The sequence below is a fragment of the Branchiostoma floridae genome, chromosome 13 (assembly GCF_000003815.2).
Source record: "Branchiostoma floridae strain S238N-H82 chromosome 13, Bfl_VNyyK, whole genome shotgun sequence".
Taxonomy (NCBI): Eukaryota; Metazoa; Chordata; class Leptocardii; order Amphioxiformes; family Branchiostomatidae; genus Branchiostoma; species Branchiostoma floridae.
In genome coordinates this window covers 6,349,282-6,366,657 of record NC_049991.1, presented here as the reverse complement: position 1 = coordinate 6,366,657, position 17,376 = coordinate 6,349,282, and the positions used below count along the sequence as shown (strand labels likewise).

At 40.6% G+C, this 17,376-nt stretch overlaps 1 protein-coding gene across 2 annotated transcripts in view; it reads right to left on the bottom strand.

Moving 5' to 3' along the window:
- Positions 1-1,801: 1,801 nt before the first annotated feature.
- The window catches only part of LOC118428417 (dynein heavy chain 3, axonemal-like), a 69,113-nt gene continuing 53,538 nt past the window's right edge, over positions 1,802-17,376 (bottom strand). Inside the window, exons 67-81 of one of the 2 annotated variants that reach the window (XM_035838469.1) lie at positions 16,957-17,118; positions 16,077-16,237; positions 15,570-15,735; positions 14,839-14,985; positions 14,438-14,644; positions 13,464-13,778; positions 9,658-9,801; positions 8,939-9,105; positions 8,029-8,311; positions 6,780-6,908; positions 6,055-6,191; positions 5,498-5,586; positions 4,563-4,684; positions 3,708-3,797; positions 1,802-3,087 (exon numbers count right to left, since the gene is read on the bottom strand). In XM_035838469.1, the coding sequence (XP_035694362.1) occupies positions 2,881-3,087; positions 3,708-3,797; positions 4,563-4,684; positions 5,498-5,586; positions 6,055-6,191; positions 6,780-6,908; positions 8,029-8,311; positions 8,939-9,105; positions 9,658-9,801; positions 13,464-13,778; positions 14,438-14,644; positions 14,839-14,985; positions 15,570-15,735; positions 16,077-16,237; positions 16,957-17,118 (2,526 nt within the window). In that variant the 3' untranslated portion in view covers positions 1,802-2,880. The remainder of the gene's footprint in view (positions 3,088-3,707; positions 3,798-4,562; positions 4,685-5,497; positions 5,587-6,054; positions 6,192-6,779; positions 6,909-8,028; positions 8,312-8,938; positions 9,106-9,657; positions 9,802-13,463; positions 13,779-14,437; positions 14,645-14,838; positions 14,986-15,569; positions 15,736-16,076; positions 16,238-16,956; positions 17,119-17,376) is intronic. The other variant, XM_035838467.1, reaches the window with a different exon arrangement.

The window sequence follows — 17,376 nt, the reverse complement described above, 5'->3', positions numbered from 1 at the left end:
TCAACAGATTTTCCGACCGAGTATTGTCTATCTGTGACTGCAGAATTTTAATTTCTATCTGGCAGCATGCAATAAACGCAGCTGAAAACAGCGGCAGAAACTTATCAAAAGACACAAAAACGAACAACTCACAACACTAGCAATCGTTGTTTATTCTACGGCCCCGTTTGCACCGGTGCCCGTAAGGAATGTACATAGTAGCCCCGGTCGGGCTCCGAAGCCATTTCGCCCGGTTGACTGTCGGATATCGCAGGCTGGGGTACCTCTCGGTCTTCTCACCATTAGCTTAAGGAGTCCATTTGTTGCCGGGCCCCAAGTTGATTTTAACTCCCGAGGTTAAAATAATCCAGGGGTCCGGCTAAGCCCCAAAATTAACCCAATACTCGCAGGGTGTCCCACGTAGGGTAACGCCCTGAAGTGACTGTGTGTGGGTAATCTCTTTGAAGATCCTACGGTGCCATAAGATAGTATCAAAGCTGGCCAGGGAGTATAGCCGGCCAAAAGGAGTCAGACACGATACCCACTTCAAGGCTGCCATGGCTTCAATCCTCTGCCAGGTTTTGATACTTATACTACCGTAGGATCTGCTTGGAGATTATGTGTGGGTGTAGCCATGTGTCATCCTTCCTGCCTACAACATTGGACCAAAGCCAAACCATAGATTTGTAATTCTTTAATCTCCAAGCACATTCCCGGTGGCATAAGATAGTATCAAAGCTGGCCATGGAGTATAGCCGGCCAGAGGATTTCCGCCACCTACCGCCTCCGGTGCCCGTCTGACTCACTGTGGCCGGCTATACTCCTTGGTCAGCTTTGATATCATCTTATGGCACCGTAGGGAAGGTGGCTGACCTCATCTGGCCGGCTACACACCTTGGCGAGCTTTGATCTTATGCCACTAACAGTCTGGGTACCATCCGGATAGTAGTTTGCTTCTGCTACACGGAACAGCAGAGGAGCGACTGAATATATATATTGTATAATGAACGTCAGAGCTAGAAGCGACTGTATATAGTATAAAATGAACACCGGAGCGAACTACTTTCCGAATGGTACCCAGGCTAATGCCACTGGGAATCTACTTGGAGTTTAGTCATTCAAGTACCCTGTTACACCACTTCGGCCTCACACATTCTGGAAGGCTGCAACTCTGTAAAACAACTGCGGACACACACAAAGACAAACATACACACCGACGGAGCACAATACCTCTGTCTTTACGGAGGTAATAAAATACATCAACACACAATTATAGTGGTCCAAACACAGGTCTTAACCAGTCCAACACTCTTTAATATGTCGTTCCCAAAACAAATGAAGGTTCACATTTTAAAAACCTCATAGCACACACAAAAATACAAATTATTTTACATGGCAGAAAAATTCAGAATGTGCAGACAAAATCAAAAATGTAATAAAACACAGAAGCATATTCTGGTATTAAGTACTTCCTTCTCTCGAGACAAGTATGCCAAGTTATGTAAACCAGGAAATGTCAAAACACTTCAAATTGTGCAACCAGCGATTGAGTGGTGCGATATTAAACATCACAGACAAGCCGACAAATCGTTAACTACACAGCTAAGGGTTCCTCATGAATCATTTACAGATAAAAATTGACGGAAGCATCCACATCTAAAATTCGAAAAGACACGGACGGAATGCATATCATCCTATTATACAGTTTAGAAATATATAGTCCATGTGCGATTATATAATAGATATAGAATTCTACATACATTTTGTATAAGATTGTAAAATTTACAGCAGTGGTCGTTACTTAAGAAATATTACAGGTTGAATGCATAGAACATTAAAGTCTGAACACATTCTAGAAAAAAAGTTAGATCTTTATAGAAACATTATATGAGTCTATAAAAAGTCAATGATGACTTTGTGCAACAAGGGTACAGTCTACATAGTGGTCTAGCAGCAAGAGGTGGACACTTAAAATACATGTTTTCTATATTTACATGCTTTCTTTGAAACCATGGAAAACAGGTAAATTTATGGTCCACCTCTAGGTTTGTTGTATGGCTTTAGGGGTCTAAAGATAACATGAGAAAGTTTATTACCATATTTAATACATTGTCAATTTGAAAGAACCTTGATCAATTCTATAAAGAGAAGAAAGGCAGGTTTTAAATTTGAAAAATCACACCAAGTTTTTTTCCACCGTTATTATTGTCCAGTACCTACATGTACATTGTGTAAGTGATCATATCTGAGGTGCACTGCAAAATTGTGCTCTTGGTAAAAGTTGTATCACTGCTTATATTGAGATTGAAAATGTCTAAAATCTGTGAAATGTTTGTAACTGTACAATGAATACACTGCAATTCAAAGTTCCCATTTATATACATACACAAGCTTATCATTAAAATCTCCAAAGCAACTCACTCTTGTATTGATAAAACAATTAGAGAGACAGACAGAACGAGTAGTATAGTGGGTGGGTACAATAACATGTTCAGTAGGTCACATTTACACTCATGAAAAATCTTTACTCTTCATTGAAACCCTGTATAAATCTATATGGCAACAGGACTCGCAAATACTCAACAACAAATTCAATCCAAATTACATTTCATCCACGTACACTGACGAAAAATCATTTTCTACAAGCAAATTTCAAACCCAGGACCAAGATATTCCCATATACACAAATAAACTTAAAGGCAACTTAAAGATGTTGCATCTACAATGTTGTTGATGTGTGTTCAAATAATTTCACATATCAGTTGGTTGTCACAATATTCGTTTTCATGGCAGCTTTAATTCTCACACATATACAAACATAAACAAAGGCAAAATTTGACTCCAACGTATATACAAATGGACGATAACTGATTCTAGTCCGTACGGTGCGCTGTCGCGTATCTAGTCATCCAGCTGACAGAGCATGGCTACTCCTCGGTTGATCCAGTGGCTCTGCGGCCGGTCAGACGGGATCTCCATGTAGAGCACGAAGTTTGTGGAGTGACCGGTGGTGGACAGTGTGCCGCGCCTTGCGCTGGTCTTGTACACAGGACAGGTGTAGCTGCTCTTCTTCTTGAACTTCTTAGTTTCACCGGGCTGTAGCCAGATCTGTGGGACTCGGAGTTAAGGCACTGAACAGTGCAAACACAAACACCAGTCTACTCTTGGGAAACCAGTACGTCATACATTGTATATGCATGGTGACTTCTGGCAATGTGTAGATAGAGGGGATGGACTATCAAATAAACTCTCCATGCAATGCAGTAGTTGGTAATGCCAATTATTCAATTATTGCTAAAACAATAACTTCAAAACACTTTTACAGTCAAAAGGGCAGAGGTTATTTTTTGTACTGAACAAAGCTGCATATAAAGTAGTTATATTTGTGTGGCTGTATGTCCAGTCAAACTACAAAATGTCCCAGTCAAACTGCAACTCTGGATGACTTTTCACCTGGGATACTACTTCATTACTATACCTGCTTGATGGCATTATCTAAAGCTGCTTTGATTTATAAGTTTTGGTACATATACTTAAGGATAAAAGTCATACTCAAGTATCTAAGGCCACCTGAATTTCAAAGCCCACAATGTTAAATTGCATTTCATTCCTTTGTGTTTGAAATAGGTAACTTTTGTAAGTGGTGAAAGGGTCACCCCAGAGGTGTTTCTGACTCATAAAATGGCAATATGAGAAATGCTCAATTTGACATGGCGCAAAAAGGATACCACCGGCACGGTGTCGAATAAGATCTTCGGGTAGGACTCGCCAATCACCATCGTCTCTCGGTCCCAGCGGGCGCCTTCCATGAACAACCCCTGCAAATACACAGCATTTAGATTTAGAGTGAGAATGAAGAAGACATGCTTCTTTAAGTGACTGTCACTCAAAGTGCTTCCTGTATCCAATGGTGGCGCCTGAGTCTCGTTTCCTGTAGCCCTGCATGAGCCACACAACTTTGTGCAATCATTACAGCAGGGGATAGTCTACTGATAAAATGGTGTGTGTTTAACTTAAACAGACTCTTTTCAAAAATTGTTGAGAGTCTTTGGTATGATTTGGCCACGGATTGAAGTTAACTTACAGTATGCAAAGCAAACACTTTGTGACTGTAGATGTATATCATCATATGTCAGAGTACATATTGATATCTGGAAGAATTGCCAATTCTATGTTAGATCAAGACATCCAGTTTAGAGTTTCTTTAGACTGAGATCTTGATCTTGATGTGTATGTATAAGGAATAAGAAGTCCCCCATTTCAAGTCAAGCAAAATTGATCTAAAGTAACATACAGTGAAGGGTACTCCTTTTAATTTATTGAAATCTTTTAAGATTAATATCTTAACTCAGTCAGAATAACTTCTATCATTACTTCCACTACCTACTACTAAGTACTACTAATAATGCCTGCAAATTTGATTTTGCCATTAACATACAACATAATGTCCAACTGTTGCTACACAAGCTGTCATCAATTACAATGAATGAACAGACTAAGTCATTGGGTCATTATTTTGTTTTCAGAAAACACAGTTGAAAAAGAAAAACCGGTCAGGAAAGAGGATGTTAAATGACCCTGACCTTGATGTAAGCACCATCTTCAGGTTTGGAGTCCATGTCGCTCTCGGATTTGGTGACCTCGAACTCAAAGCCCAACTGGTCAATGGGGATGGTGTACTTCCTTGCATAGTTCTGTGACACGCCTGGAGACAAAAGTGAAATTATAGAATGATGTTTATTGTAAAAGTTTTTAATCAGTTTGTCATAACATTGTGGCTAGGTGAGCCAGTTATATATGAGCAACTGTAGGATATGTGTCACGTTTTTTTAGCAATCGCACATTCATGAGGATCAACGTATATTGAGCAACTTCACGTTGTGCTAATCCTCATCTCAGGTACCCCATACAAATGTATATAGCTCGGTGAGCAGGCTTTGGTCGAGTGGAACTGGGTTCGATTCCCAGCATTCCTGGTTAGATGTTGACACGTGTTCTTGGGAAAGTCACTTTGTAAAGCTTTCCTCACTCCACCCAGGTGTAAATGAGCAGCTGACTTTGGTTGGGGAGGTACACTTAATGTACATGTAAAAAGGTGCATGATGTAGAAATAGATTGGGCTGAGTGAAGGCGTCTACTGCCCCTATGACCTCAAAAAGACTATAAAATCATGGAACCTTTAGTAGACTTTAAATCTGAGTAAAACTTAATGCATTATTCTGCACACAGTACCAAATTTGACTTACACCATCAGTGTAATACATTGTGAAAGCATACAGCATGCATTAGCAATGGGATTTCTGCACAATTGGCCAGTGCGCCGGCCATACTTCAAGCCAATCCAAAGCCGATGATGCACGCAGAATGCAAAACATGTATTGCGAGTGCAACGTAAAAAGCACTGGTGAATGCGTCGTAATGTCAGCACTCTGGGTTTGATTTGATTGCACAACCTGGGGATACACGGGTCAAATGCTATAATCCCGCGCCGTAATGCGTGCGTTGTCGTGGAACGTACCTGTGAGGAACGACTGGGTGAAGTAGAACCCTGACAGCCAGAACACGGGCGGGGCACCGTTGTCAATCCAGTCGTTCAAGAACGTCAACCTGCGGCAATAAAAACAACATTTCAGCTCAGTTATATGGTGCAATTTAAATCACTTGGCTGCTATATTTCATGCACGCATGGAATCTAAAAGCATGTTGTTGTACAAGAATTGTAGTCAGAGCTTTTCCAGAAGTTGTTTTGGGACAAATTACAAAGCAACCTTTTTCGACAAGCGAACTCTAACAAATCTTGTAGCAAGCTAAATTTATCAGTAAGTTAATGTCTTATACTATAAACTTTGGCTGAGCACTTAAAATCTTGACATTTTTGCACTGGGCTTTCTTCTTGCACCCCCCCCCCCCTAAAGTGCACTCTCTGACATGCATTTCTATTATGTTCCTAAAATGATTAAGGGTTAATGACCTGCCCTGAGGTGTATACGTGCCAAATAATTGATCATGGCCGGTTCCTTTAAACATTGAATAAACGGCCAAGTGTAGCAAGCTGAAACTAACTAAAAGGCCTACCTTTGTATAAGATCATTGACGTAGCTGCCCAGCGGTTTGAGTGATGGGTAAGACTTGGCAGCCCACACCCCCGGAACTCTACCCACCAACATGCTGCTGAACACCTCCTCAAGGTCAGACGACATCACCACCAGACCCTGGGTACAAGAGCACAACATGTTAGTCACATGACCACCAGACCATGGGAACAAGTGCAAGTTCAACATACTGGTAAGCAGCAAAGGGATAATCTGTGTACAAAAGCATTTTCTACATACAATTTCATTACCATGCCTGGCATAGTACAATGAAAATTATTATTATAGCACTCAGTTATGCAAGTATCAAAAGCAGCACTGTACTATCAATGCCTGATCAAGAAATAAAAGAGAAGGAAAAGTGTTTGATATTACAAGTATCATACAGTGCATTTTCCATGTGATAAAACAGTATATTAGGAGTGAAATCGAATCTGGTTTTCTCAGACTTTTCATCTGCAAAATTTTCAAAAAATGTATCTAGTACTCATTTACACCAATTTCCAGTCTTCATAACTACAAGCCGGATTCCTGAAACATATATTTTGATGGTGAATTTTTTTAGAATTTTCAATCAAAAATCAGGTTAAGACACAAAACTAACCTTGATGGCTTTCTGCAGGTTCTGTAGACTAGACCGGACCACGCTGGTGAGCCGGTTGAACCAGTGTGAGACACTAACGTAAGACACTAACGTAAGACACTTACCTTGATGGCTTTCTGCAGGTTCTGTAGACTGGACCGGACCACGCTGGTGAGCCGGTTGAACCGGATCAGCTCCTGACGCAGTACGGTGTTCATGGACTCGTTATAAACCACTGGGTACTTCTTCATCACCTGTCATAGGAAGAAAGATACATCTAATCTAACTTTTCTTGTAAGAATAAAATAGTGGTATCATTGGTATTGGTATTATAGGTGGGCAGACTACTATCTCTTCACATCAAGGGGTTGAATTGCAAGGAGCTTACAATAGGTGGGGGCTATATCGCAAGTGTCTGGAGCGAGCGGCCATTTGGTGGCATTCAGGTGACTTAAATACGACTGTCGCAAGTGTCTGGAGTGAGCTGCCATTCGGTGCCACTCATGTGACCTCAATTTGACAGTAATTGCCCCAGGTGCGGCCATATAGGACTATAGGGTTGAATCACTCACACCGGGAAGGACCCCTACTCTTTTCGATAACTAGCGTATATACTGTATGAAATTGCAATCTAAAAAGAAATACTGATATCAAACTATGACGACATCACTGTTAGTGGGCCTGGTGACACATGCCGTAGTAATGATTGTATGTCAAACTGAAAGCATTTTCAGGACATCATTCCTAAGTCAAACAAAACTCAGTTGTATGATAGCCCTGTCATTGCTTGACTTTGTCACAGCATGTTTGAATTCTACGACTTCAAATCGTAGAACGACTCGAACGATGAAAGTAATCATGCTCTGACGTAAAAGCATCTTATTTCTGGAGAGGCTGTTGCTGAAATTCCCTGTGGGTGATAAAGACACCCGATGTGTTCAGACACTTATTAAAATTACTTGCTATATATATATATCCTTTGATACAATATTTGTCTATTAGTCTATTGGAATTTCTGTTGGGCAATTCTACACTTAGCGAGCATACACATATTAGCTTTTTGGCATCCCAGTTTTAGGACTCTTATTCAACTCATGTACAGCATATTTGCATCAATAGCCCACCCTAGTCAGACCACCCTAAGGGAATCTACAGTAACTGTTGTGTTATTTTTTGTACCAAGAGGGTCTAGTTTCAGATGGTGAAATGTTAATGACTGTAATGAGATATGGCAAAACACTTCCGTTCTGGATGTGTGACTTAGGCTTTGGGTCATTTTAAGTTGATAAGGATCAGAAAGCTTGTTGGTAAGCGCTTTATTTTGTGTATGGATAAAGGGTAAAATTGTAACATGCGGAATGTGTTGTGACTTACAAATTCTAGGTTGAAGTCGGCAGGCAGCTTGCTGAGGATGTCAGCTGCCAGGTCTGTCAGTACATCTCCAGATGACTTCCCTCCCCCTCCCGACACCCTGGGGAGTGTCAGCAAGATGCTGTCAAACAGCTGCTGGGTCTCCTGGTTGTCCTTGGTGATGTCGGCGTTGTCGTGGAGACCGAAGACCTCCGGTGTCGGGATGAGCGGGAGGGCGCGGATGTAGTCGATGTAAGACTGGTAGGAGCCGAACTCGGGGGCGAAGTAGACCCCGCTCTCTGAGATTCTGTTTGTTAGAAATAGATGTGAAATTTAGCACTTAAAGCTTGAACATGTAAGATTTTGGATCCAAAATTTGAAAATCCTTCATGTTGATGACATGGACAACAACCACTATTCAGCATGATTGCATCAATAGCCCACTCTAATCAGCCCACCCTAGAGGGATCTACTGTATTAGTTGTTTTTCACACTGGTCCAAAGAGGGTCTAGTTTGAAGTGCTAATGATTGTAATATGATATGCCATACATATCAGCCATTACTCAAGCGACAGGATATGATTTTTGATGTTTCAGCATCCACTTCCTTTCTTGGAGGGGTTTATTGAAGAGCACACCCAAACCATGAATAGATATGTGAAGGAAGTGAAGAGATAGTCCAATAATACATGTCGTATTATTATTAGGAGACAAATTAGTTCAAAAATAAGACATTGTCAAGACAAGGTTGATGCAATTAGCTCCAGTTGTTTGAGTGCAGGTTTGTTTCTTATTATATCAACGGCCTCATTTCGAAAATGCCAAAATTATATTTCAAACATCGGCATTTAAAATGCTGTAAAATATTACCAAGTTTAACTTACTACAAACACATGTAGATGAAGTCACAATGAGTTTTGTTTTCATGACTTACTTGTAGTCTGGGTTGTAGATGATGCCTTCATTGTAGAAGATGCTGAGGATGGAGTTGAGCAGTCGGCGGTCCTTGTCGTCAGTAACACGGCCTCCGTGGTTACACTCTCCAGTCAGGTACATCAGTGCTTCCAGGGCAGGCGCAATCTCGTAGTCATTCAGGAACATCTACGATAGAGGGATATACATGTAAATTTACCACCCTTAGAAATACAAAACGTCATGTACATTGTATAGTCACAGACTATATTTGTTTGTAATTACATTGGGTACTTACCATGGAAGCTCACTTGTGTTGGTAGTAATCATAGTACAATGCTAAACTTTCTTTCAAGTATACCTTTGTGTTGGAAGAAAGTTTAGCATTGTACTGTGATAGGTACTTATTGCGTTTTTACTACTAAAAGTAACTTTAAGTTACTGTAAATTCATCTTTTTCACATGGATTTCTAAAATCTAAAATCAAATTTAAATGAGAAATTAAAATTTCACAGTGGACAGGTTTTATGTTTGTGGACAAAAAAGCACAGCGACTGTAGCACATTAAAGACGTATTCGCATTTGCCTTAGACAGGAAAACTGCAAACTTTAAGCTAAAAACTACAGTAACCACAAAACTGTTCCTTTTAAAAGTGGACAAACTAAGACCATGTATGCTGATATAACTAATTCAAAAAAGGTGATGTCTTTTGAAACTGCTGTTTCCTGCTTTCTTCTCACCTTGACTTGTCTCATGCTGATACGCAGATCGGACTCGTTGAACTCGTACGGGATGTTCCATCCGAGGGGGCCGAACTTACGCCGCTCTTGCACAAGCGCGTGGAAGAAGCAGAGGCCAAACAACAGCTTCTGCCATTCTTTTTCCTGTTAAATGAAACACATTTGTTGTCGCTTGTCATAATGAGATTTGGTAACACTGTAACATGATTTTTATATTTCAGCCATACATAGTATGGTGAAATATATTGTATTCGTAATGTTTCTTTCTTTCTTTCTTTCTTTCTTTCTCCTGTCAAATCTTCAAAGTGATTCATCTCCGCCGTTCCTGGACCGAATGACCTGAAATTCGGCACAGGGGTAGAGTGGGCCAATACCTTGATGCTTTTTTCCCATTTTTTTCATATCTGCCTCTAAAATGATTTTATTGAGATTTTTTGGTCAATTTTAGACCAAAACTGTATATTTTGGCCCCTGTACCCTGGTATTACAACCAAATGAGCTGAAATTTGACAGAGATGTGCCTTGATAATGCCCCCATATAAATTCAATAACATTTTTGGTGTACAGTACAACAAAATGCTTATTTTTGCGATTTTTTGACCAATTTTTGACCAAAAAAGGACACTTTTGGCTCCTGTACCTTGGTATTGCAACCGAACGAGCTGAAATTTGACACAGATGTGCCTTGATAATCCCTTCATATAAATTCAATAACACTTTTGGTGTACAGTGCAACAAAATGCTTATTTTTGCGATTTTTGGCCAATTTTTGACCAAAAAAGGACACTTTTGGCTCCTGTACCCTGGTATTACAATTAAATGACCTGAAATTTGGTATAGATAGGCATTAGATACTTGGTAACAAGATTCAAGTAAAATTTTTGACATAAACAACTTTAAAATGATTAATTTTGGCACTTTTCTGAGGGGAAATTTGTTTTCTTTTGGCCTCCTGACGTGACCTTCCGTGACCCCGCACAGAGCCACACCTGTGCGCGTCAGCCGGAGAGTTAATTGAATCAAAGACCTAGCCAATCAGGGAAGAGGAGGCCAAAGGCTAATTAATATTCTTAAGCGGGGCCTCATGATCCCGTATATAGCAGTGTTCCCGCCAGGGGGAGCGAAGCCCGCCTAAGGCTCTCGCATTTTAGACTATTCAGAAGGCTTTATATTGTATCAGTTCTTTGGGGCATATCTATGATAATCGCAGCAGTCACTTAACTTCTCTTCAGGAGTTTAGCGTAACACTATTTCAGGTCAAACCGTCAAAGGCAACTAAAAACAAACTTTAACGTTACTGAGTTCAACAGTACTTATAACTTGTTATCCGAAGTTGAAACGCTAGCGATGGTATTTTCGCTGCGCTGTTAGCTCCGTGCGACTGTTGTTGACGGTCTTATAACGGTATATTTTGCACCCCTGTACCCTGGTATGAGTAACATTTGGTATAGATAGACATAAGATAGTTGGTAAAATGATCCAAGTAAAATTTTGGCATAAAGTACTGTAAAAGGCTTAATTACAGCACTTTTTTAGGGGAAATTGGTTTTCTTTCGTTCTCCATGCCATGACCTTTCGGACGTTCACCCCACAGAGCCGACATCTGCACCTGCGTCTAGCCGGCAGGAAGAGTTAATTCAATTAATGGTTCAGCCAATCAGCGAAGAGGAAAGCGAAGGATAATTAATATTCATAAGCGGGACCAAACAATACGTTAACTTGAAGACTCAGGCCGTACAGACTTCTCGCCAGGATTTTTTCAAAGCGTCGGACAGGGGTCCGGGGGCCGCCGAATGTCCCTGGCGGGGTCCAGGGGCAGGGCCACTGTGGGGGGGACCCAGGTGGGCGAAGCCCCCCCGGAAGCTCTTGCATTTTAGACTATTGAGAAGGCTTCTTTTATTAGTTTTTTTAGGGCCATATCTACGATAATCGTAGCAGTCACTTACTTCTCTTCAGCAGTTTGACTTTAAAATATTTCGGGTCAAAGCTTCAAAGACAACTAAAACCTCATAAACAACAAACTTTACTTAGCTCAACAGTATACAAAAATATTGTACGGGTTGCCATCCTTAGTTGAAGCGCTTATTTATAGCGCTAGTATCTTCGCTGCGCCGTTAGCCGCCGTGCGACTTTTGTTGACGGTCTGATATCCCTACGTCGCCGCCTCGCTGATATTCCCACGGACATGTTTCAAGAAAAATACCTAGCAAAAAACGCTGTTCTGCGTCAAATTCTATTCTATAAAACATGTGGGACTCAGTGTTACAGTCTAAATATTTTGTAGAAGCACCGCTGTAGGAAAGAAGGTCCAAGCAATGTAAAACATCACGTAGCATGAAGTTCGCTGTCAACTGGCACACAGCACATGACTGTTTGAAACTCTAAGTCTAATCAACAGCCGTGTTTGATTGATAGCCGGCGGTCCTTTGATGAAGTCGGCGAAAGGTGCGTTAGTTAGAAAATCTGCGTTTAGTTTTGATACGTAATTATAAGTTAGACAGTGGCGAGAATGATTATTTTCTCATCAATATTTCTCTTCAGAATTATTTGAACTTAATTGTACATCTAAACAATTGGCTTACCTGTGCAATGTTTATATGATTAATGATCAGTGTACTGAAATCATGTGTAACGTATGGCTCCTAGTCAATAGATCAGCATTTTCTCTATAGTGACCACCTGTCTATAGTGGCCACATTTCTATCACTGGACTGGAACTTGCGAAAACTGCTGTATTTTCTCCAGAGCAAATGTATGTGTTCCTAGTGCTGTTGTTGTTTGTCATAAACTTTGAACATTTAAATTGTAAGTAACTTTAAACTGCCAGAGTTTCAGCCCAATAAAACACTCCCAGCGCCAGGGTATGAACAGACTGACCAGACAGACGAAAATAAATCCTCGAACAAGGTTCAATCGTATCTTCCGGGTCTGGCAGGAAGTTGTTAAACTAAAATAAGAATAGGCTCGATGGCTGATTGCATACAAAGTAAAACAGTTTAACAGTTTTACAGCTTGAAGAAAACAAACGCTCCTACAGTACCTGCACCTGCTTGATAATTATTAAATCGTATGCCCTACTTGAATAAAAAAAGTTCACTGCAATAATAAATGTACCCACATCACAAGGAGCTTATACTTTTTTAAACTTACACCTAGTTATCGTACTGAAAATTGTTAATGACATTACATGAAGTCATTCAACAATTTTCAGTCATGATGAAAATTTTCTGAATGGAAGTTGTGATTATTGTCATTTTCTGAAAAATAGAAGCAAGCTCTGTTTTTACCTGGAATCAATTCACAATACCAGTCCACTTTGGGGGATAATGTACTGTTAAGAGGATGTTCCATTTTTGCGCAGGGGTGATTTGGAACAGTCCAATGTTGCGTGGGAAGGGGTATGGCTGAAATATGCTGTATTTGCTCTTAAGCAAATGTCGGCCTTTCTAGTTTAAAGAAGCATAGTGTGGAATCTGACCAATGACTGTAAAATAGGAGAGGAAAGTGATCTTGATCCAGTTTTAGCTCACTGAAGAGCTAGTCTTCCACTGGTCGTGACAGAGAGGACAGACGCTATGTACAGTATTTGCAGGTTACAGGGGAAATTCCCCGAGTTCTTTACAACAAGCACAATGAACAGTGGACCATGGCTTAACATCCCGACTTAAGGACAGCAACCCTTTACTGTAACGTGCATGTCAGGTGAGCGACACAGCCAGAATCGAACTCACAGCGCCTAGTTCCAGAAGCAGGGCTGCTAACCATTGGACTACGCACTCTACCGTAAAATATTCCTTAAAAAGTACCTTGTTACATCCTGAAAAGAACTGCGGGTCTGAGATCGGGTCATTCAGGTACGATCGGAGAAGGTTCATCCGTAGTCCCTTTGGTGGCTCGTTCGTCATCTTCACGCCATTCTGTAGGATGGCTACAGGAAAGTCCTCGGACGGGTAGCTGGTGAGCCAGAGGCGGAAGTCTGTGTGCGTGTTCTCGGGGACAATGACCTCTTCGCAGATCTTCTCCAGACGAGGCATGAAGCTGGTGGCCAGGTGACAATTCTGCAAGACCACCCAGGTGCCTGCTACAAGCGCCTTGTTAATCATGCCCTCGGCTATGGGGCCCTGTGGACGGGTAAGAATGCTAGTGTCAAAGAAGATGACCATACTAAGTTTAAGTTACCGAACAAAATTGCTTTTAAATTTACTACACTAAATACAACATTTAGGGTTCGCATCGAGACTTGTAAGTGGTGTACAGTAGAATTGGATATTTCGGTACCATTTTAATGAATGAAAGCATAATACAACAGGTTTTTAAAGGATAGAAAATAATGAGATTCATTTAGAAAATCTTGATCTACCATGAGTGTGCAACAGGGTGTCAACTTGAGACCTGGTCTAAGAATAAACTTTGGCGTGAAAATGCAATCTGATATGAAGGGTACGTTTAATTTGAATTCAAATCGAGCCACACCCTGCGGGTCCAAAAGTTAAGAATCTATTGGGAAGAAGGTTGACAAAACACACACCATTCTTCAGTGCTTTCGCATTTGTCTAAAGTCGAAATGTGATAATTTTGATGCCATATAGGGCTTTCATTTCAAAAAGGCTGTAACAGAACCAACCAACCGACAGTCTTTTTTTGAAATTGTTAATTGAAAGCAGACAGAGGAATACTGCAGGAAACATGCACAAGTATCACAAAAATGATCTGCGATGATCATCGTACCACAACTCCATAATGCATTTGGCCAGTGCCTAAATTGTGGTAAATGCATTACCTGTCCTTGTCCAAGTGACACAGACTGGATCTTGGTTCCACCCTGACCCTTCTCGTCCGCAAACTTCATCAGCCCGGCCATTGGGTCGGCTCCCGGGGACAGCACGAAAATCAGCGGGGCACAGCAGTTGGAGTCGGCGAAGCTGCCAGCCAGGTCAAAGGTTGGGGGCTCGACAAAGGTGCGCCCCATGTTGTCAATGATGAAGTCCTGTGGGGAAAAAGGTTGTGTTCTCAATAAGGGACATCTTTACTCAGAAAATGGCTGATACTAAGTAACAGCAAAACCAGAAGGAAAATAGCATGACTGACAAGTCTGCAAGCTCTGAAAAAGTTTTTTGGGCATCAACATGTCCACTGTTTTTACTGCTTATTGTATAATTCTTAGGGATATGCCTTACTTACCTGTGTGGCAGGGACTATTTTGTCAGGGCGGAGGCACCTGAGCACCACCATCCGGTGCAGGCCGCTCAACATGTCCCAGGGGTCAGGCAGGGTGTCCGTGTGGGGGGTGCTCGAGTCGTAGATCTTCTTCCACTCATTTATGTTGTCCTAGGAGAGATAATAGTAGGATATTCATTGATTTGCTATTCAACATTCGTACGGACATGTAAAAGTGCCATACTACAGCATATTAAATATACCCCTAAGTTTCAGTTATTACTTGTTGTCACAGATAAGCATTTTCACAACATTTGACTTTTTGAAAATTGCAGCAGGGTGTTGTCAATAATAATTTGAAATGGACACTTTCGTGGCATTTTCAGTAACCCACTTGAAAAAATTCTGTTGCAGTACCTACATGTAGGTCACATACTAGGGGGCCCAAAATCGAACTTGACCTCCATCTTACCAAAACCTACCTACATACCAAATATTGTAATCCATCGAGAGGTTCTTGAGTTACGCTGACTACAAAAATGCGTGCGCGTGCACACACACACACAAATAGACACACCCAAAACATTATCAATTTTTTCATTGAGTTAACAATTCTGTAGCATGGTAATAATACAATTTATACCAATATTTGCAGTGCAATTATTTTGTTGATTTATTTTGCACAAAAAGACATTTCTAAAATTTGTAGTGATCATTAAGCGACTTAATAAGGAATAAAGTAAATTCTGACTTACCCGGACGTGCTCAAACAATCCACCTAGCTGGTCCAGGTTGGAGGCACGGACCAGCTCGGACCAGGACTTGTCGGTGAGCCAGTCAGGTGCGGGGTTGGGATGGGGGTTTTCCAGGGCCACACCTCCGGTCAACAGGAATCTCCAAACCTCCTCCACAACCTTACCACTGTTGTACACAGAAAAAATATGAACCGATTAGAAATGATAAAAAAGAACACTGTCAACAGTTGAGATAATCTTCCAATTGTCGTAACAGAGAACTTCAAGGTAGAAAAATCAATAGTATATACCTACATACAGGACTGGTTCATTGAACGAGGGAAATTTCCCTAGCTCCTTTCAACAAGTGCAATGAACAGTCCTATGGACTGCACCCCTTTTTGGTAGCAGGCACGTCGGGTCAGCAACAATAGTTGGAATTTACAATCCCTTGGTCCAGAGACAGAGCCACTAACCTTTAGACTATGCGCTCTACAGCTGTATTACAAAGGAAGTGCAGATACTTACGCTCCCTTCAATATCCCCACACACAGGATGAAGGAGAAGAGCAGCTTGTCCTTCTCAAACAGGGATCGGCACACATTGTTGTAGATGCTGACTGTGAAGTGGTCGTTCAGGTTCTCAATACGCTCCTCCAAATCATCCGACTTCTTACTGTTTTGGATGGACTGGACAAAAAGAACACATCATGATTCAAAAGTTGTGCCTAATAGTATTGTAAAATACGTTTTATAATTAAAATGAAACCCTTTAGTAAAAGCTATTTTCTACTTTAAGAGAGAAGGAACTTTTTTGCATACTTATCTCTATAAAATACTATCATCTCTCACCTATATATACTAATTCAAATTTTTTGTACTTTTATTCATCAAAGCTTATAAAATTTCATGCATTGAGGCAAGGACACTCAATTTTACTGCTGGACAAACTTTATGTCAAGCATTTTCTTAATGTTTTTAAATTAGTAGCAATAAAGTGAGTGAGAATTTCTCTTTCTCTTTAAATGTTGCACCAAGAATTGTTGAGAATCTTAAGCCAGAATTAGATGAATTCTTTCATGAATACATGTTGTACATTCCAATTTAATAAGGTCAAAGCAAAAAATGACAGCTGTCAATTTCTGCAAAGACTATTTCTATATTTGAAATCGCTCTTAGTCTTCAAATGCAGAATCTGTACAAAATCTTAAATGTTTCACTCTGGAAAAGTTGAACCATTATAATTTCCCACACAAAAATCATACCTTGACAAAGACTGGAGCTGTTCTGTCAAAAATTTGGGTAAGTCCAGTATTTGTATAATTCAAAATTACAGTTCCACTTTTCCAGAATGTTTCCTACCAACACATATGAACTTGCAAGTTATGATGTTTCATATTGAGACCTACCTGTACATATAGGTTAATGAACCATGTGAGAGAGTATTGGTACATGGGCTCGATGTTGGCCAGATCAGAGGCACAGAAGAACAGGATGGCAGAGTGAACCGCCACAGGACTGTAGCCAAGCCGGGTCTCATCTATCTCTTTCTGGGTCACATCAGCAATTTCCTACAGAAAAAAAATTATAACATTGAATCATATTAGTGTACAATGTCATGTTGCATTGTCAGTAGATATATAATGTATGTAAGATTTTGATGGGGATGGGAGAGTAGGAACAGATTTTCTCTCAGACTCTTTTTTCATGTTGATATTCATGTTTATCAGATAATTTAAAACTGCAAAAATAAAGGCAGACAGACCAAAACAATATTACTTCACTATGAATTCATAGCCTCTTTCATTGACTCCATATGACCTGGAATG